At 40.0% G+C, this 20328-nt stretch overlaps 2 protein-coding genes across 3 annotated transcripts; one reads left to right on the top strand and one right to left on the bottom strand.

Annotated features, from left to right (window-relative positions):
- Positions 1 to 89: 89 nt before the first annotated feature.
- LOC145485896 (uncharacterized) lies at positions 90 to 11887 on the bottom strand. Of its 2 annotated transcripts, none has more exons than XM_081464549.1 (11): positions 11873 to 11887; positions 11753 to 11796; positions 10768 to 10896; positions 10455 to 10551; positions 9682 to 9804; positions 9299 to 9344; positions 8911 to 9024; positions 8211 to 8699; positions 4407 to 4689; positions 3422 to 4308; positions 90 to 2718 (listed from the first exon to the last, which is right to left on the bottom strand). In XM_081464549.1, the coding sequence occupies exons 1-11, from the start codon at positions 11876 to 11878 to the stop codon at positions 683 to 685; spliced, it is 4254 nt and encodes a 1417-aa protein (XP_081320675.1). In that variant the 5' UTR covers positions 11879 to 11887; the 3' UTR covers positions 90 to 682. The 2 variants fall into 2 exon arrangements, with proteins under 2 accessions (XP_081320675.1, XP_081320676.1); XM_081464550.1 differs by having other exon boundaries at positions 9299 to 9341.
- On the top strand, positions 11478 to 17665 carry LOC145485901 (uncharacterized). The gene is made up of 6 exons (XM_081464557.1): positions 11478 to 12108; positions 12245 to 12356; positions 13336 to 13493; positions 13943 to 14006; positions 15592 to 15653; positions 16313 to 17665. Exons 1-6 carry the CDS (start codon positions 11902 to 11904, stop codon positions 16574 to 16576), a joined length of 867 nt encoding a protein of 288 aa, XP_081320683.1. The 5' UTR covers positions 11478 to 11901; the 3' UTR covers positions 16577 to 17665.
- The last annotated feature ends 2663 nt before the right edge of the window (positions 17666 to 20328 follow it).

Below are 20328 nucleotides of genomic sequence, written 5' to 3'. Positions count from 1 at the left end.
TCGCGCATCAAACAATGTTCACATATGGGACGACAGCGACGAGTCAATTTTTCTCTTTCACTTGATTTCCGGAGGTACACCCGGAAGCCAAGTCGCAGAGAGGAGAAAGTTGGGAGACCGGTCTAAAGCAGTTAACACAGAGTTTTGTTTTATAACTTTTTTTTTTGTTTTATTACTTAATTCTGCATTGATGTTCCTTCGTGGTAAAATAAGCTGTCGTTGTTGTAAAGATCAGTGTCTAACGCAACCTGAATAAACTTTAATGTTACCCTTCTGCTCTCGTCCAACTCAAACTTGTCTTATTTACAATGGCACCTTTTACGACGAAACACAAAACAACTATTTTCTTGGACAGTCGTCGTGCAAAAAAACGGCTGTTCGGTACGAAACAACATTCCTTGCTAGTGGCAAAATCTTGAACGACCACGGTCAAGTACAACTGGATGTGCCAATACTAACTTCAGTTTAAAGATTGAGCCATAAAATATCTGAACAATGCGATAGCCAAACAATGATTGTTAACACTGGAGACTAAGCGACCAAGATGGAAAAAGATCTCACACCGCTCTTAGAATCTGTCAAGAACGTCCACTGAAGACTAATTAAAACTCAGTTTTCTCGGTCGAACAATATCCCGTTCAGTACACAACAGCGGCGTGGCCTGGGCCAGAGCCATACCTGTTTACTTTTTCTGCCGATTTCTAGTAACTCTTTTAGTGATTGTTGCAGTTGATTCCACCGGCGCGCTTTTCCTAGACGCTCTTTTCTGAGGCACTATAGAATCTACCTCCACAATATCTCCTTCCGCAGTCAGACTGTCCAATTCCTGTGGTAGCTCAGTAGTTTCTTGAGTCGTGGGTGTGGATTTGTTCCTGCGAGTTCGCCTTGAAGAAGCACTGCCTTCAGGGGGGTCGGGTTCAGCTACCGACAACTGAGCATCTCCTGTTGTTGTGTCTTCGTTTGAAGCTGAAGATCTGCGCCGAGATTTCCGTGTTGGTGGTGTCTGTTCAGCTTCGCCTACTGTGGGTGTATCAGACTGGGTTGTTTCAAGTTTGCGCAAGGCTGGTGATTTTCGAGACCTCGTTTGACGCTTGCTAGCAAGTTCCTCTGTTGTCGTCGACGCATCGGACTCCTGGGACTCATGAACGTCAACTCGACTACTAACCGATGCATCTTCGCTTGAAGCCGAAGATTTCCGAGATTTTCTTGTCCGGCGGTTGGCCTTCTCTTCAGCCCCCAACGAACCGTTTGGGGCTATTACTTTCTGCTCAACCAACACAGATGGCTGGTCATCCGTGAGTTTGTTGTCGCTGGGCGTGTCACTTTCTAGCGTTTGAACTTGATTGCTGTCGGCTTTCTGCTCAGTGTCTGGCGTGTCAGATTCTTGCGGTTGCAGCTGTACGGATTTTCGTGTTTGGCGATGGCTGGCAGTTTTAACGCTTTCCTGTGAAATTCTCGGTGCTGATCTACGAGTTCGGCGATTGCTCGTGGTCTTTTCATCTTCTTGTGCTCCGTCCTCCTCCCGTACAGTGACTGTAGACTCTTCTGTTTGAGGATCAGTTTTAGTTTCACTTGCTGTTAACTCTTCTGGCTCTTGCGGTATCTGCGCAGATCTCGTTTGGCGTCGACTAGTGCGTCTCTCTGTGATGGGCTTATCAGGTTCTTGTGTCACTGTCGTAGACTCCGTTTCACTTTGATCAAGGTTACTGCCATCAGCTGTTGACTCGTCATCACCATGATCAGGCTGGGTGACGCCTCTTTTGGATCGTCCTACCCTGGGACATGTGGTAGTCATTTCTGTGTCTTCCCCTTGGCTTAAGACAACTGGATTGTCTACTAACATTTTTTCATCTTCGAGCTCCTCATTTTCTTCACTGTGGAGTTCCTCTACAGTCAAATTTTCTGCTGCCACTCGTCGTGACTTTCTGACTGATGGTCCGGGAACTTCCTTTTCAACGCTTTCCTGCTTTCGTTTTCTGCCTCGTGTGGCCCTTCCACGTTGTGGGCGAGCTGTGGCACTGGGAACTACAGGAGCAGCTTCTGCTTCCGAGGAGGAGGGCAAGCTTTCACTGGGTACGTCCTGCGAATCACTTTCAGTCTGAGGAACAGCACTGCTCTGACTCAACACATCTGATGATTCACCCATCTCAATGTCACTCGCTACAACACCTCCATGCACTTCATTGTCTTGGACAGCTCCAATCTCCAGCCTCTTTACCCCTCTGCTGGGTGGTCGGGTCTTTTGGGATAGTCTTGACCTTCCAGTCACTGCTGCAGCTTCCTCCTCGCCTGCTGTGGAGTCCGTATCATCTGTAGAGGTAGTAGGTTCAGATTTTCGAGATCGTCGCGTCTGTCGAGTGGAGGCTACAGCTCTAGGAGGCGGCAACTTGTTTTGCTGTTTAGATCGTCCAGGACGACCACCTCGAGTTGGAACTGTCTTCTTGAGACTTGTTTCCGTGGTCTCTGGTAAATCATTTTCAACATCTTCATTGCCTAGATCTTTCTTGGAGTCGTCGCCAGTTTCAACGGCAGCATTGTCTATCAGATTGCCGGTTTCAGCATTATGTTCATGGACTGGAATCTGTGACTTTTCATTGATATCCGCTGGCATTGGCTGTGATGACGAAACAGAATGTGCTAATACCGAGGTGTTCACTGGCGAATCAGCAATTTTCGTTTCCTCTAATGACTGGCTGATAATGACATTAGGGCCAAAACCTGGTGGGAAAAAGTAACATAGGAATGAAAACGAGAAAGATAAAAGGATACATATCTCTTCATGCACTTTGAATTTTGCCACTCTACAGAGTTCTCAGATTCAACACAATTCATAACCTGTGTACACGTAGCGTCTCAGATTGGTTGATGCTTGTGCCTGAAAATATCAAAACCTAGCTGCGATCAGAGACACTACACTGATTTTCACAGAGCTTAATGTAATTTAGGCAAAGTTGGGAGCTGGTTGGCTTTATAGCTCAGTTGGTAGACCACTGCACCGGTATTGCAGAAGTCATGGGTTCCAATTCCGTTCAAGCTGCCGTTCAAATTAGCCTCGTTTCATATATATCTATCTACAATCCAATTTCTACAATCTCACACTGGGCCTTAAATTTCACAACTGCTTAAGTTGTGTAAAAAATTGCGATGATCAATCATGTCTTCACTTGTATCTTCACCATCTATGGGCATATTATGAAGTCACAACGTGACCAGCTCCCCATTGGCTTGGTAGCTCAGTTGGTAGAGCACTGCACTGGTATCGCAGAGGTCATGGGCTCAAATCCCGTTCAAGCCTGAATTTTTTAAGGCTTTAATTTCACAACTGCTTGAGTTGTGTATATAACTGCGAAGATCAATCATGTCTTCACTCTTCTCATTGTTACAGGTGTTACTGCCTTATTAATGAAGGTGCAACCAGTACCTGTATCATCATCACCAGGTGGTTTTTCGTCATATTCTGGCATGTTTTGTCCCTCATCTGTCAGTGCATTAGGTTCCTCAGTGTCCTGCTGATGAAGCATCTCAATGTCTGCTGCAGTGGTCCCAAGAACTTCCTTTTGAAACTCTTTCATCAGCTTCTTCTCGTGGCGGACACGAGCCTTTGCTAGGTCGATCTGATTTAACACCATCTCAAATCTCGCAGCTGCTACTTTACTGATTTCACCTTCAACAGTCTGTTCAGCACTTGGCTCCTGCTGGGATGGAGTGGCTCCTGGTGGCACTGACATCCCACTGTGTACTACAGGCTGGTACAAAGGGCGTGGAGCCCTAGCCCTCAGAGGAGTCACAATCTGTGGTGGTGGCTGATAGGGTCTTCCAGTGGGAGGTAGGAGGTACCCTGTAGAAGCGGGAGGGTAGTGTGGACGGGTGGGGTATGTGGGGCGTGTGTAACTTCCCCAAGCAGTTGCAGGTGGAGGGATTGTGGGAACAGCTGGTGGGAGATAACCTGGAGGTGGTGTCCTAGGGGGTGGTACAACAGGAGGAGGTATCCCAGGGGGCCGTATACCAGGAGGAGGAATCCCAGGGGGTGGTATACCAGGAGGAGGAATCCCAGGGATTGGTATACCAGGAGGAGGAATTCCAGCGAGTGGTATACCAGGAGGAGGTATCCCAGGGGGTGGTATACCAGCAGGAGATATCCCAGTGGGTGGTATGCCAGGTGGGGGCATTCCAGGTGGAATTGTCCCAGGGAGAGGTATCCTAGGGGGTGCTACAGCCGGTGAGTAGGGAGAATATGATCCTGCAGGTTGGGGGATTGCAGGAGGGTGATAATATGAACCATAATAACTGGGGTAGGTAGGTGAATAGCTGAGGAAGGAAAAGGAAAAGAATAATATTAACCAAAAATTCATGGTAAATCAGATTACTAGATATTGATTGACCCTAGCAGGGATCCTTCAACTTACCCATGGTAGGGTACAGGTGGAGGCACCCCCACAGGGGGTGGGTATCCTGGTGGTAACACACTTGGTGGGGGGTAGCGTGGGTAAGCAGTAGACGTCATGTAAGATGCAGGACGTGCCTGATAGGGCACTGACGCAGTTGATGTGTAGGAGGCAGCAGTAGTGGCAGTGGGTGCAGATGTTGTAGGTTGCAGTCCAAAGATTTCTTCAAGGTTAGTTTTTGACCAGTTAAGGTTGAAGCCATATCGACACTTCTGGCACTGGAATGATGGAGGTTCACTGTCACCTAAAGTTCATTACAACAACAACAGGAGATCAAAACAGCAAGTTACTTTGCTAGTACAACTTTGGCATGACAAAAAGCATATTCAAAATCAAACAAGATGGAAAAAAGGAATAACAAACACAATATAGTTAAAGTAACAAAGGTAAAGGCAGTAAAAATATGATACAAAATAAAGTCATAACCTAGTGACTTACAAAACTACACTTTTAACAGTTTATCTTTCAAGTCAACACATGGTTTCTGATACTACAGCATTTTCTTCTGGGAATCTTTTCAACTGCTACAGAAAAGATCCTCTAATTTGCTACAAGCAATCAGGTCAAAGATGTTTTGGCCAATATAATTAAACACCAGACCTAGTGGTGATTTGCTAAACAGCAGTATTCCTGCAGGTGACAATGATGGATTTTATTCTTGAATAACCAGGGAAAACAAAACTGGTTTTGAATTATTGTGGATTCATGGTTTAATAAATCAAGGTAAAATTATTAGTATTTGAATGAATCAAAATGTGAAGGGGACCATGTTTTTTCTGAATTATCAAGAGGTTCAATAAATAATTGAGGGTTTAAGAAATGGAGATTCCAGTGTATTTGGGTTTGGCCTTAAAAAAATGCTTTGCTTGAGAATGACTACTTCAGTAGGGGCCATAGCTTGAATCAAGAGTCGACTGGGTGAGTACATTGGTAAATAATCTGGTCACCATTAAGACTTACAAATTTTGTAAATACAAAATATTCACAGGATCACTTAATGTTCAAACAGGAGATGCAAAAATGCATGTATGTTCTGTAAGTACAAAGAATTTTCGAAGACATTATCAGCCAAGGAAGGTTTTTCCTTTTCCTTTGATTCACATTGGCTGTCAAAGTCAATTTATATTAATTTTGTAAGATGTTAACTTTGAGAGTTTATTGGCATTATCCCAAGTAACATTCCTGGGCAATCAAGTAGGTAGTGTAGACCAACTGAGAAACATGAGTTTTTTTTTCAGATGTTTAAGTTTAAACCATTTGGCAACATAATGTTGCATGACAGTGTCATTTTCCCCAAAAATAAAAAGAAACTTCCCAAGAAACAAAATTTACAATGAATAAAATATAAGAGTCTAAGATTTAGAACATGTTAGGACATACTGTAAACTGCTGGTAATAAGCTCTGGGCTTATACAACTTCATAAGGGGATCTGGATGGGCTTACAGTGGGGGGTGGGGGCTTTCGGCATAAGCTATAGCAGTGTTATATTAAATAAAATTAAATAACAATATTTAGAGAAGAAGCCACATCAACCTTAGCTGGTTTTCATGTGGGTCCTGAACTGGAATTTGGAGTTGTTGGTTTTTGTGGAGGGAGGAAAACTGGAGAACCCGGAGATAAAACCTTAGAGCAAGCTGAGAACCAACAACAAACTCAACCCACATATGGCACTGGGCAGGAATCGAACCTAGGCCACATTGGTGGGTGGTGAGTGCTCTCACCACTGCACCACCCCTGCTCCCTCAAGGGATGGTGTTGATTAAAATGTTTTACATCTGGGGGGGCGGAGGTTTTAATTGGAAGTAATATTTTGTTTGCAGGTAGCTGGGCCTAAAACCGGGGAAGCTTATAAGTGGGAAGGCTTATGAGCGGCAATTTACAGTATGTTGTGGATAATAACCAGAAAATTATGTTAGCCCATTGTGCCTGTTGACCTCTTGTTTTTCATAAACACCGTTTACAATGCAGATGCATATTTCTGGTTGCAATCTTGACAGATTGGATTCAAATGACAAAAAAGGCATTTGCAACAAAGAAGCTATCATCCCTTTCCGTCATGAGGTTAGAATTTCAAAATCTCTTTCAGGCATGTATGCATATGAGCATAAAACTTTGACAGTTCTCCCTCTTCCTGTTTCTCCCAGTTTCTTTTTCTAGCCTTTTATTTGCCTGTCTTCATCTCAGGGAGGTTTCTACCCAAATATCAAGGGAAGTAAACAATTCCACAAAACAAAAAAAGGTGCTAATGACAGCAAAGATCACGTTTTTCTCCCCTTCTGTGTCCAAGGCAGCTGTATCACTAATTATCTTCTGATTATCAAAAGCATTGTGCATGGAAAGGGATTATGTTACAGGTGGTTTAAGGACCATAGTCCTTTTACAGCTGGAGTGGGAGTCAATGGCTTAAAAATCCTAAGTGCATTGGCAAAAATCAAATCTACTCAAGACAGCGCATTCATCATGCAGAAATGCATGGTGTAAAAATAGGCCTACTAGATAGGGAGTTGCTGAGGGCATATTTTGTGGAACAGCTAGGACACCTTTGCTTATTCATCCATGACTGGGTAAATCAGAGGGTTTTCAACAAAGGAATGTAATATCGCTATTAATGTATTCTGTTTTGAACAAAAGAAATATGGGAAGCTTGATGAAAAAGGTTCATAGGTGTTAAGAAATATGGAGCCAATTGATTACACAGTGTACATGGAACTGCATGCATCATTAACACTAAAGTTAAAGGAATTCTTTAACCCGAATGACTCTTTTGTACTTGACCTCCCATAAGGTGAGGCCCTAAGAACCCAGTGTTTCAACCAGAAAATTCTACTTGAGGGCCAAGGTGGCTCGTGAAGACCTTTTTTAGGGGCCAATTTTTTAGGAAGGGAGCCAATAAATTGAAAGCTACAGAAGGAAAAAAATGCATCGGGAAACCAAGGAAAATAAAGCAGTTTATTAGGATCTATGATAAAATTTAATAGTAAATGCTTTTTGAAGTGTTTCTACTCAATAAAGTTTCTTTAGAATCAGATACTAGTATGAAGGATCTGTGCATTGCATGAGAACAATCCTTAGGAATACATGACATAGTCAATGATCAAGGGTTTGCATTGCATTATAGGGCGATTCAGCCATTTGGAAGTTTTTCGATGTACTCAGAGAATCAATACAGGCAAAGCAAAAGGTTGGATTGACTTCTTTTCTTTTGTTGAAAGTTTTAGAAGCAAAGATCTTTCAGTATGATTTTCTAGAAGGACATAATGTGGGACAAAATAACTGTTATTGATCGTGAACACGGTGAAATGTAGTCGCCATAATGGTGACTACATTTTTGCCAAATTTTGGTCACCAAGGATGAAATGTTAGCTGCATTGGTGACCCTATTGGTTGCAATTTTGAGCCCTGGGATGGCTTTTAAAATACTATGTTTGAGTTTAGCCTGCAGTCTTGTAAAAGGAAAGGGCCAAATTGGCCCTTTTTTCGTTTTTCTGGGGGCCATCTCTGATTGCAACGTGGGATTCCTGCCATGGTGTGCTCTGGCGGAAACACTGAGAACCATAAGAGGATCCCTCTTAAATGAGAGGTAGGCATCACATTACAGGAGGCTATGAATGAGAAAGCATTTGTAGGTAACTCAGATCAAGACTCAGACAACAGTTGTAAATAAATATTGCAACAAGGAGAAGCCCCAATGTATTTAAGACTCAGTTTTGTTATAATTATGGCTATGCTTTCCCTACTAGTTGTTCTGGCTTTATGCACCTCACCTTTAGCCATTTTAAAAGCATGATTTCTCTTAAGTAACTCCTGAAGACTCTGTGGTAGCTCAGTATCTTTGGTGTTTTCCGACACTATAATGATATATTTGACATCAGACGCACTGCAGTAAGGGCAACGACCAGTAGATGACACAGGGTAAGTATTTGCTGTTGATGATGACACTGTGTTGCTAGAGTTCGAATGAGATACAGTCCCGGTTGCTGATGTTGTTACAGTGGTGGTTGAGCCAATCACATCACTAGATGAAGTATTTTGTTCCGAAAAATGCTCAGAATCAGAAGGAGCTGATGGAGCATCAGTCTCTTCATTTTCATTGTCATCGGTATCATCATGGTTGTTTTCCTGGGAAAGCTTTTGCTGCTCTTTTGCAAGCATTTGTTTGATGAGTTCTTCCTCGTCAAGTTCGTCATCATCATCATCATCATCCTCATCATCATCATCATCTTCCTCAGTTTCTTCCTCCTTGTCTGACGAACCTGAAAAAGGTGTATCATCAATATCACTACTCACAAAACTACTGCCTTATAGTACTCTCTGTAGATAAGTTAATCATACAGCACATTGTTGATGCAAAGCTTTTGAAGGAAATAGTTGACTTAGTTACAAAACATAGTGAATGTACATGATCAGAAGTAAAGAAACATGTCAGTAAAATAAGGCAATGTTATTACAAAAGAACATACATACTTTGCATGACTGAAGTTTGAGTCAGATTTCTTTCATCATCACTTTTTTCTGCTCGAAATTCATCCAAAACTTGCATTGAGTTATCAGAAGATTCATCTTGACTTGATCTTTCAACTTTTGTTTGAATACGAATGAAAAAGAAGTTACAAATAAACTGTCAGTACCTAGAAGTTGGATGATGTAATTTGCTCATCTACAAATGGGACGAAAGGAACAAAAGTGTGCTACTTCACTACCAATCACACCATAAATCATAGTAAACATAAAAACATGATTAAACAAAGGCACTATTACAAACGTGTACAGAACAATCTCTACACAAATGCAGATAAATACAGTTATATGGAAAACTTGCAGATGAAACAAAACAAACAAATAAATAACCAACCTTGAATGCTGCTTTCCCCTGAGCTTGAAACAGGATTTGTTGCCTTCTTAGAGTGAAATGAATGGAAGAAAGATATCATGTTTGATCATCTATTCCACAACAGCCATGGATACTCACAATAAGGTATGATGGACTTGGACAGCTTTGACTTTAATCCAACGCAAAAGCCACATTTTGTTTTGGTGATTGACATACAGTGTATTGACTGCCTGCACTAAAAATGTTACTCCTTTAACAGGTAACAAGATATTTTTACATATTTTTTTTAAACCTACTAAACTGATGAAAAGATTTGGGATTGGACAAGCAGGAGTACAGTGACCACATTATTGCAAAAGAGCAAAACAAAAATACCCAAAGGATTGATGACTCAAGTTACAAACCTGTACTGGCTTGTCCAGAGATTCTAAAATCTGATTCAGTGAGACATTGTCCCAGTTGACATTAAATCCAGCTCCCAGAGGGTCAGGCGGACAAAATCCTCGGCATAGGAATGTAGGTGGGTCCTGTGTGTATAATATGAAATACATGTAGGGAATGAACATTTACTCATATTGAACTGAAATATTTATAACATAGTCACTCTAGAGAAAGGTAGATTGTGGTGCACCCAAGTGTTGTTAGAGCATGCAAATTTCTACATGCCACATTGTGGATGAAAAGGGAGTTCCACAAAATTAAGATAGATGCTTCTGATAGCCATTACAACTTCATTTATGACATCATCTCACCAACCCTATCCATGACAAGTGTGCTCCAGAAAATATCCAAACCCACCCCAGGGAGGGTTATTGGAAATAACAGGGGAGGGGGAGGGGGTCCAAAAAGCCAAACTTTTAAAGGAAAGTATGAATAACAAGTTGAATTTCCAGAGGCATAGGGAAGGGGAAGGGGGTCAAACAAAAAACCCTCCATGAGAGGGATATAGGCTTTTTCCCCTGGAACAATACAATGTGAAATATGTTAATGGTGACAGTCCCAGACAAGTGATTGCCTTTTTGTCCAATTTAAGACTATTACCACCCTTTGTCATGATCCATCACTTCACAGGAAGATGTGTTGATCTCCTGAAGGAACACCTCTCTTGGTTATTTGCAGACTGCTCCACAGCCTAGTCACTGACACTCTAGATCTGTTTTTATTCATGGTATCTCACCCAATATCCTTCCTTTTCTTGACTTGACCACAAAATAGCTCTTCCTTTAGCTATCAGCGTGTGAAGAATTTCAGGCATATCACCCATCGGAAACAATCTTAAGAGAAATATGTGTAACATATGAGATTAAATGTCTCAAATAGGGTACACCTGTACCTAAATAAATAAATTATACCTCACATAACATATTTGTAGTGACTTAAAATTTGATGATAGGGACAAGATAATGCCAAAACATCATGTACACTCTAGCATTTATATTTCTTTTAAAGAGTACAAAGTGTCTAAAGAGTTTCCATTTACAAAAACATACTTATCCAAGATCACATAGAGCCTGTTTGAATTTCCGCAACGAGGACACAGACCATCTTGGGAAACTGTATACTTTGTTCCTCTCAAGTGAACCCCTTTAACCTTATCATCCATGTCCATGGCATAAACTCTGCAAAGTCAATTAAACTTACACAGTCAGATTATAAGAGGTTCCAGAGAACAAACATTTGAGCGTCTGCAGGAGTACCTGCACATGTAAGTTTTGTTGCGCTTTCTTTGTCAAAATGATAGCTGATTTTTCAATATATCGCTGCATTTTAATAGAAAAATGTTTCGTGTAACAGCAGCACCGGGCAGTGGTATTTGAAGAGCACTCTCACTCTAGAAGTGAACTGTGTATTTTTGTTGTGTGTTTGGACGCAGTGCAGCCTACAAGAGTTTTCAAATAACTAGATACCAGGTGGACTAAAATTTGTGTAGAATTTCCATGAAACATTATCAAATTCTTCTGAGAATAGTTGATCTCTGTTTAGAAATTTCAAGATATTTCTAACATAATTATTTTGGCTTTGTACCAATTATTGTTAGCGAATGTTTTAAGCTTGGACGTTCTATAAAATCTTGATTACGTTGTTGACAAAAAACAGTGCACATTAAATCAACATCCTTTGTGGTGCCTGAATGATTTGAACAACGATGATTGCGGTGTGCATCTGGGGGGAGAGAGATGAGGCGCGGTGAGGGGGGGGGGGGGGGTGTTAAATTAGATGACTTTGTCTTACCCCCGGGGTCGTACCTCCCAAAAAATAAGTTTAAACCGAAATGCAACTTCATGGTATATTGCGGTACATAATGTGGACTTGTGGCGTTTATAAACAATGTGGAATCAAGCTAAAATAATACGTTGCTTCTTGTTTAAAGCTCAAGCTTATGTTTCTCAGTCTCGCCAGATTGCAGACGCTTGACCCAGTTGAGGGCTTCATCGTTTATCATGACTGCACTGGATAAATGAGAAAACAACTTACTCCGTCCCTCCCATGAATGCTTCATATGTTGATTGATCCACAGCCTACAGAAAGTGGAAGAATATTTAAGGAAAGGTAAAAAGAAATGACATATAGTTTCGACAACGAAGTTCAACTCACCGCCATGTTGATTACTATCCCATGGGGCAATGGGGCAACAAAAAAACCAGCTGCTCATGCGCAGTCTAAAAAAGCGCGAAAAAACAAAAATGGCGGACGAGGGAAGGGTTTCCGTAAACAGCAAACAAACGGTGCTGGTAATTCATGAAAAACTGAAAAAGGAGGTGCATCAGATAGCTGAGAAGAAGTCTTGGACTGTAAAACAGAAGGATGAATTCGAGAAGAAGCTCCTTGAGGTAGGGCGATCATTATATTTTCCTAACAGACGAGAGTTGATCAATTTTATGAGTTTTGCAGAGCAAATAGATAAGCCTACATTGTACTTAACTTAACCGTAACTCTGATCGGATTTCTTGATCATGTTTGGTAAAGCTTTACAAAGAATCTGTTGAGGACAGGATCAAGGAAAACATAACTATCGGAGGACAAGAATGGGACAGCCCAAGGAGAGCAGAAGTTTCAAGCAGTTCGGCAGTTCAGGAAGGTAAATGCAAGCTTAATATAAATCTTACCAAGAAAAGCAAAAGATTGTTCAATGCTCTGGGGGTTGTTCTACACGGGAAGGTGCGGGGGAAGCTACGTTTTGAACAGGGTCGGCCAGGGGGTAGTGGTATACTAATTTACCTGAAAAGAAGAGTTTGTAATTTATACCCAAACTTTCCCCTCAAATTCATGCCAAATGCCAAACTTTGGAAAAACGAGGTATACCTTGTTCCCATAAAAGTACCAATTTTGGCGGCAAAATACCATATACTTAATTTAAAATCACCCTGTATACCGTATACCCAAAAGTACTGGCTGACCCTGATTGAAACAGGAAAAATGCACACGTCAATTCAACTTTTACAAACACAAAAATGATAAATAAAATATCAGCAAGTGATTTTAATTTCCATTGCACCTCGAGCTAGAATTCCAGTACAAGTGCGAAGAGTACAGGTACTTAATAATAATAACAATAGTACTTAAATGTTGTTCTTATTCATTAGTGAATTTTTTTAATACTTAATTTGTAAGCACAATAACTACATCCCTATTCTGTGGGAGATGTAGTAGCCTATATAAAAGTACCCTGCAGTCCATGCATATTTTAGAGGCTCAGTATAGCTCTGTGAAATGTTTGGTTGCCATCTTGAATTTTTGAAGCGAAGAAAGGTTGGGGAGAAAAAGAGTTTCTACCAAGGGGTCGGGTGACAGGTGGGAGGAATCAGGGGGAGAGGGAGGGGAAAACATTCTCTACCACCCCAGGTGGCATGGCGAAGGATTGTGAGTTCACAATGGTAACTTGTACTCCTTAATATTGCATAAGTCTCCCCCTGGTTTTTCTCTCACTTGCCTGTTTTTCTTCTTACTCCAAACCTACCGAGAGCCTGGAACAGTAGGATTAGTAAGTCCTTGGGGATAGTATTCGAAATCAAAATTGTGCATATTATTTTGCCAATATTTTAATCAACAATTTTCAGAGATGGAACCTTTAAACAGAGACAGACTTGCACAAGTTCTTGCAATATGTTCTGATTTGGAAGATTTGATCAGAGGTACTGCAGGGAAACGTAAAAAGTATCCTCAGCAAATTGAAGAAGTGCTAAATAGAATACTTCAGCGTCGTAGGGAGATACTGGTAAGTTGATAGTGGCTAATTAAAAATAGGGTTTTGTATACAGTTTGTCAGTTGTTGATTAACTGGCCCTTGTTGAGAGGCTATGTTGGCAGTTTGGACGAGTTTTAGTAGCTGTTGCTGCTGTGGAGAGGTGGCCGTTGTAGAGAGGGTAAAATAAGAGTGAAATTATGGACTGTCCGCTGGGACCAGAAAAAGTGGGCGTTGTGGAGAGGTGGCCATTAGTGGAGGTTTGACTGTACTAATAATTAGTACGGTCATTTATTGTACTCAGGTTGGTTCCACAAAGAACGTTGTAATAAACAATCCAAGAACAATAATTGGCAAAAATTCAGTAACAGTTGATGCTCAACTTTCCTTCTCAGGTTTGCTGTGCTTGTGTTTAAGGTCATTTTTCAAAGATTTGGCTAAAGCATTGCATTCTAACTTGTAATAATGTGCTTTTTGTACAGGAAAAATATCAGCCCACAGTAAAAAGTGATTCATCTTTGAGTGGTTGCGATGTTATTACTCCGGGTGAGGTGGTATACATTTTTCAAGCATACTGAACTGTATAATATTACAGATAGGTATCTGAGTTTATTTTTTATATTAATTATTTTACACTTTGTAGAACAAGAAAGAAGGCAAGGGAGGCTGTTATTAAAGTGCCCGTAACATGAAAATTTTTAGTTTCCCATCTGATCCTATATTTCACGCAATGAACTTCTGCAAAAAAATTTTTCAATTTGGATATAACGTGATTTTTTTAAATGAATTTTTAAAAACCTGAAAATCCTATTTTCTTGCGGTCGACCCGCACCGCTGATCACTAGATCGACCTGCTCATAATTGGCCACGTGACTGAATCTTGTGACGTAGGTTCAGGAAGCTTGCACTTTGCCTCAAGTGCACAAAAATACATTTTAGGAGTAACTATACAGAATTGTGTGTCATGGATGAAGAGTTGTCTGGTACAGAAAGTGATAACACTGCGGAATACAGTCAAGATGAATTTGACAATGTAGTGGACGCTGCAGAAGGCAAAGCATTTTACTGACAAAGCAGCTTACCGCATTGTTGCTTGTAGAAGGGCCGGAGTTAGCAGATTGTGAAGCTGTTGTTTCAGATTCTTCGTGTGCAGAAAGATCCCTTAGTCTAGCCTTCATGCCTCATGATCTATGACCATAAACCAAAACAGCGGCACGATATGTACTCAATAATACCTTCATTCAATTCAATTTTTTATTTACACTATAAACATAAATTAAACATAATTCTTACAGAAGAATTACAAAAGAATAAATAAATGAAAATAAAAAATAATTAAAATAAGAATTTATAGCAGAGTGATGCAAATACCTCAAGTATGTGTTATGGGGGATATGATAAGAATTCTTACCATTTGCTGATCTCTACTCTTCTTGGTGGTTCTTGGTCACAAACTTCATGGCTAATATGCTTTGAAGGGAAGACACAAATGCCTACTTCATCTCTTTTTCACCCTCTTTACATATTTACCCCTGCTCAACTCGACCTTGTGAGGTCATCATTTGTGAAATGCGTTGAACAGATCGACAAGATTTTTCCCAGTACCCAGTTTTTCCTTCTTTCAAAGATGAAGTTAACCACCACTTTCGCCTCCTCAGTTTATTGGGGCATGTTTCGCCAAAAAACAGAGTGCGATGAAGACTGATGTTGTTTTCTGAATCATTGATGTTGCTACAAAGAGCAGCAACACACCTTTCTGTCATTTTGTATGGACTAGGAAGCTAAATTTACAGAGGTAAAACAAACTAGATGAGTCAAGTCTGAATTCACATGTTCCTGAATCTACATCACAGCTCATTCCAAACCAAGGGAAGACTGGTGTGAATGGTGGACTAAAATGGCAGCAAATTTGAACATTTTCAAAAACTTATAAAAATTTGCATTTTATCCAAATCAAAAACTTTTTTGCAGAAGTTCATTGGGTGATATATAGAATCAGATGAGAAAATAAAAATTTTGATGTTATGGGCACTTAAAATCTTCCAAGGCCTGCTGACTCTACCACTCAAACAATCAATGATAGCTGTTTGTGTTTTTTGATGTGCTATTGTTTGATCTGAATTTGTTGTAGATTTTGAGGAGTGCATTCAAAGATTACAAACAGCATCTTCTGACCTTACTCAGCTATCCAAGGTATGTACTGCAAGTAGTATTCCTTTAAGACATCAAAGAGTTATATTTGTTACTAAACTGTGAAGAATTATAATTTAAATTTTATTTCATACCATTACACAGTAGAACAGAGACAGAATGAGTTTGTGTTTCAAACTGATTAATAGTTGTGAGGGAACCTAAGCTTACAAGCCCGGTGGTTTTTTATTAGGTTCCCTTGCCATTTTGTTTTCTACCTTTAACATATTATATTGTAGTTTTGTATTTTCATCGTTATCTTGTATATTGATTTGTTTTATTTATTAATCATTGTATTATAATTCTATTTTTGTTTGTGTGGCAAAAAATAAAATAATAGTTCTTAGTGAAATTAAAGAAAATAGATCTGTAAAGTGTTAATAATATATAATAATAATAATAATATTAATAATAATAATAATAATAATAATAATAACTTTATTAAAGTGTCCTTTTGCTTTGGGTTTCTTGACCAAAATTATCTATCACAACCACCAAAGTATCTCGCTGGTTTCATGTGCATGTATCTTACGAACACACATCACCTCTATTATTACGATCACATAGAAAGTCAGTCAGGCCCTCTAAGTTAGTAAATCCATTTTTGACCTACAACTACCGGTATTTGATATATGTATTTCTAACCTTCTGTTTCTTTTCAGTCCTTTCCAGAAATTCATAGTAAAGCTGATCGTTTGCGGCAAGCTGTTCAATCCCATGAGGCCATGCAAGAGTGCAAGACTGATGGCGTTTTGTTTGAAACAGACAATAACAACAAGAGTTTGAACTTGTCGTCCTCTGAACCTCAAGTATCACACGAGGACCAGACATCTGAAAGTTTACAATTAGTGGATTTTATGTGGTGGGGAAGAGAAAAACGGAAATCACACCCTCCTGTGAGATTTGATGCTGTTCAAAATACTTAACTCACTCCTCTGACAGCTGGGTTTTTATTTATTAGTAATGTTATTAGAGCAGTTATCAGTTGAGTGTTGTGAAACCAAAACCAAAGTTATCACTCTTCTCAGTCTGGTCAATCACACAGGACACAGATAATCCAGTGAACCAGACAAAACTCGAAATAAATACATGTAGCTCATAAGAAGCGTGGGAAAATGTATGTCAGTGTGGGTGGGTCACAATTGGTTCTGGTTTTCCTATTTCGATGAAAAAGTGGTGCAAGGTTTTTTTAAACCAATCATTCAGCTTTGTTATGCAAATCAAATAAATGTTTGACACTCGAGTGAAAACTGCTCTATGGAATTGGTTATTTCACAATGAGTGTGAAAAATAAAATTATGATCTGTGAGTTGTTTTAGAAGCTACTTAGATTAAGAGTCCTACCTCAAGGATAAAGCAAACAATGAAATATGCAGAAGGAAGTTCAGGAGAGAAAATTTAAATTTTGATAAAAGCTGTTTATTTTTGCTAAGTATCCAATACCAGTCAAAGTGTGCATTATTTTGCACTTAACATTTTTTTTATTTGTTTTGTACTTAACTAAGCAAAGAATTTTTAACATCATTAGATAAAGTAGGTAAAGAGTTGTAAATATTAATGTAGGCTGCCGTAACCATCAGATGTTGGGTGAAGATTTAAAAAAAGAGCACAGAACAAAGGCCATTTGAGGATAAAATGAGGCACTGGGGCCATGGTTTTTTGTTACTTATTTTTTTTAAGGACATGTTGTATCATCATGATGGTGTGACAGTTTTGGAGTAGTCAAATAATGTTGTAATTTTTTAATAAGAATTGGACAATTTAATTTCTCCAGCTAAGGTTAGCCAGAAATGGCATTTTCCAGACTGTGATATGAATAAGTGAGTTTGAAGGATGAAAGCAAGTGAGGTCTTTTAAATTTCAATGTATTCAATTGTTCCAGTAGCAATCAAAATTAACTGTATTGATTATTCCATATTGAAATTTTTAAGCAGATCTGTTTGTCAACTCTAAACTAACTTATTATATCAAGCAAATGTAAGGAGGCACTTGTACCCTCTGCAGACCTTTATTTTCTCCCCTTATGGAATTCTTAAACATCCCAAATAACTTTCAATACTCCAAATCCGGCAATTCCTCTTTTTATCCGATCACCTTTTTCTAGTTAATCTTCGCTAATCCTATTCATCCATGAGCTGGCTTACAGGATACTTTGATTTCCAATGTGGCATGAGATGAATGTGGGTGTTAGCTCTTTTGACAACTTTTAACACTCATTGTAGATCAAAAACAGCTATCACTAAACTCTTAGTCTTGGACTTTTAAAGTCCGCTAACCACTCTATAAGTTTGAATCATACAAACCTTCAATATTAATTTCATTTCGTTTTGGAACTAAAGGTTTCAAAATTTGGGCAACACAGTGAAAACTTCTACTTTTTATGAGTAAAAAATTAATGCACTTTAAATTTTACCATGCAGTTTTAAGCTTCCTTAAGCTTCTTGTCTCAACTCTTCTGCTGATCTTCTTTGCCAACATATATTACTTAAGCTACCTCATCAATAGTCATTGTTACTCTTGCTCACTGTGTATGAAGTTGTGGAATGGATGCCAGCAACCATATTGTAATCCCCTTTTTACCTTAGTAGTTCCTGTCTGACTTCCTCCCAGGCGCTAGACTATGAGTAGTCCCTCTCTCGCTTAGGCTGTCAAGCGTGACGTGAAAGAAAACTGCAAGAAAAAAGTGGCCATGTGAAATCCTGGGTGTGAGATGCTCGTCTCGCCACTAGGAGTTCGCAGGGCCAAATTTTTCTTGCAGCTTAGACTGAAAAAAAGCGACAGGGACTACAAGCCTTCACAGTCAATTGATTTTGGTGCCATATCCGAAACGAATGGCCCAGAGTAGCCACACTTCTTCTTAGACCACGTGACCCGAGACGATTGACCGCGTGCAGTGAAATATCGAGGCTGTGAACTAGGCAAGTCCCAAGCTCCCTGTTTCCCACTCTGCAATGCCATTTTTCCTGCCCTATAGACCAGGATTAATTTTTCATGGGCAATCTCTGCAATTGTGTCTTAATTGTTCCCTGCGTCAGTTGTCATTGTGGTCTGAAATCCCCATCAGGGGTGTCCAACAATGTTTTAAACAGGGAGGCTCCTCCCTATGAGCTTTTAACCCTTGCCCTTTTATATACCATTTTTGACAAAAAAAGAAACCTTTTCCCATACCTTCCTTAGAAAATGGTGACCCTCTCCCTCAAAAAGATCACAAAAAGGCAATGTTTTTCTAGACGAGAGAGGACTGGTAACTAGTAATTTGTTCAAGGCTATACTTCATGCATCTTACACATGTTTCTGTAATCTCCAAAATGGCGGACGTTGTCGACGTTACATGACGTTAATTGCAGGAATGACTCCGAGCCTTTTGATAATAAACCGCTGACCAAAACTATATATGCTGACATACTTGCTTACATCATATACTTTCACCACCTTTCATGTTCGTCCATACACCTTCATTCACTGATATACACGTTCATAGACCTTCATTCACCTTCGTACACCTTCATCGACCTTCATACACTTTAATTCACCTTCATACAGCTTACATGCAGCGTAGTTCACCTTCATCCACCTTCATACACCTTAATTCACCTTCATACACCTTACACCTTCGTACACCTTCATCCACCTTCACACACCTTCATACACATAGAACTTCGTACACCTTGATACACCTTCATTCACCGTCATCCACCTTCATTCACCTTCATTGACCTTCATTCATATTCATACACCTTCATTCACCCTCATTCACCTTCATAGACTTTCGTACACCTTCATACACCTTCATTCACCTTCATACACCTTCATACACCTTCATTCACCTTCAGACACCTTCCTCCACCTTCATAGACCTTCATTGACCGTCATTTACCTTCATTTACCTTCATCCTCCTTCATAAGTCTTCATACACCTTCATCCACCTTCACAGACCTTCATAGACCTTCATCCACCTTCATTCACCTTCATAGACCTTCATCCACCTTGATAGACCTTCATTCACCTTCATCCACCTTCATAGGCCTTCATACACCTTCATCCACCTTCACAGACCTTCATTCACCTTCATCCACCTTTATTCACCTTTATGCACCTTCATACACCTCCATTCACTTTCATACACCTTCATTCACCTTCATACACTTTCATCCACCTTCATCCACCTTTATTTACCTTTATTCACCTTCACACACCTCTATCCACCTTCATCACCTTCATTCATCTTCATACACCTCCATTCACCTTCATACACCTTCATCCACCTTCATCCACCTTCATCCACCTTTATTTACCTTTATTCACCGTCACACACCTCTATCCACCTTCATCACCTTCATTCATCTTCATACACCTCCATTCACCTTCATACACCTTCATTCGCCTTCATACCTTCATATAGCTTCATTCACCACCATTCACCCTTCATACGCCTTCATGCACCATCATACACCTTCATTCGCCTTCGTTCACCTCCATTCACCTTCACGTACCTTCATACACCTTGATTCACCTTCATCCACCTTCATCCACCTTCATCCACCTTCATTCCTTCTCATATACCTTCATGCACCCTTTATTACCTTCATCCACTTTCATTCACCTTCATTCACCTTCATCCACCTTCATCCACCTTCATACACCTTCATACACCTCTATCCACCTTCACACACCTTC

This window comes from Orbicella franksi, chromosome 4, assembly GCF_964199315.1.
Source record: "Orbicella franksi chromosome 4, jaOrbFran1.1, whole genome shotgun sequence".
Lineage (NCBI taxonomy): Eukaryota > Metazoa > Cnidaria > Anthozoa > Scleractinia > Merulinidae > Orbicella > Orbicella franksi.
This window is presented reverse-complemented; position numbering and strand designations above follow the sequence as displayed.

Excerpts from the sequence above, each read along its gene's own strand:
- LOC145485896 (XM_081464549.1), bottom strand. Across the intron at positions 4,690-8,210 it reads TGCTTTTAAAATGGCTAAAG|GTGACAGTGAACCTCCATCA; the intron begins GTGAGGTGCATA and ends AATGAACTTTAG. Across the intron at positions 2,719-3,421 it reads ACCTGGTGATGATGATACAG|GTTTTGGCCCTAATGTCATT; the intron begins GTACTGGTTGCA and ends TTTTCCCACCAG.
- LOC145485901 (XM_081464557.1), top strand. The coding sequence starts at position 11,902 with ATGGGGCAACAAAAAAACCAGCTGCTCATGCGCAGTCTAAAAAAGCGC. Across the intron at positions 12,109-12,244 it reads TCGAGAAGAAGCTCCTTGAG|CTTTACAAAGAATCTGTTGA; the intron begins GTAGGGCGATCA and ends TGTTTGGTAAAG. Across the intron at positions 14,007-15,591 it reads TTGCGATGTTATTACTCCGG|ATTTTGAGGAGTGCATTCAA; the intron begins GTGAGGTGGTAT and ends AATTTGTTGTAG.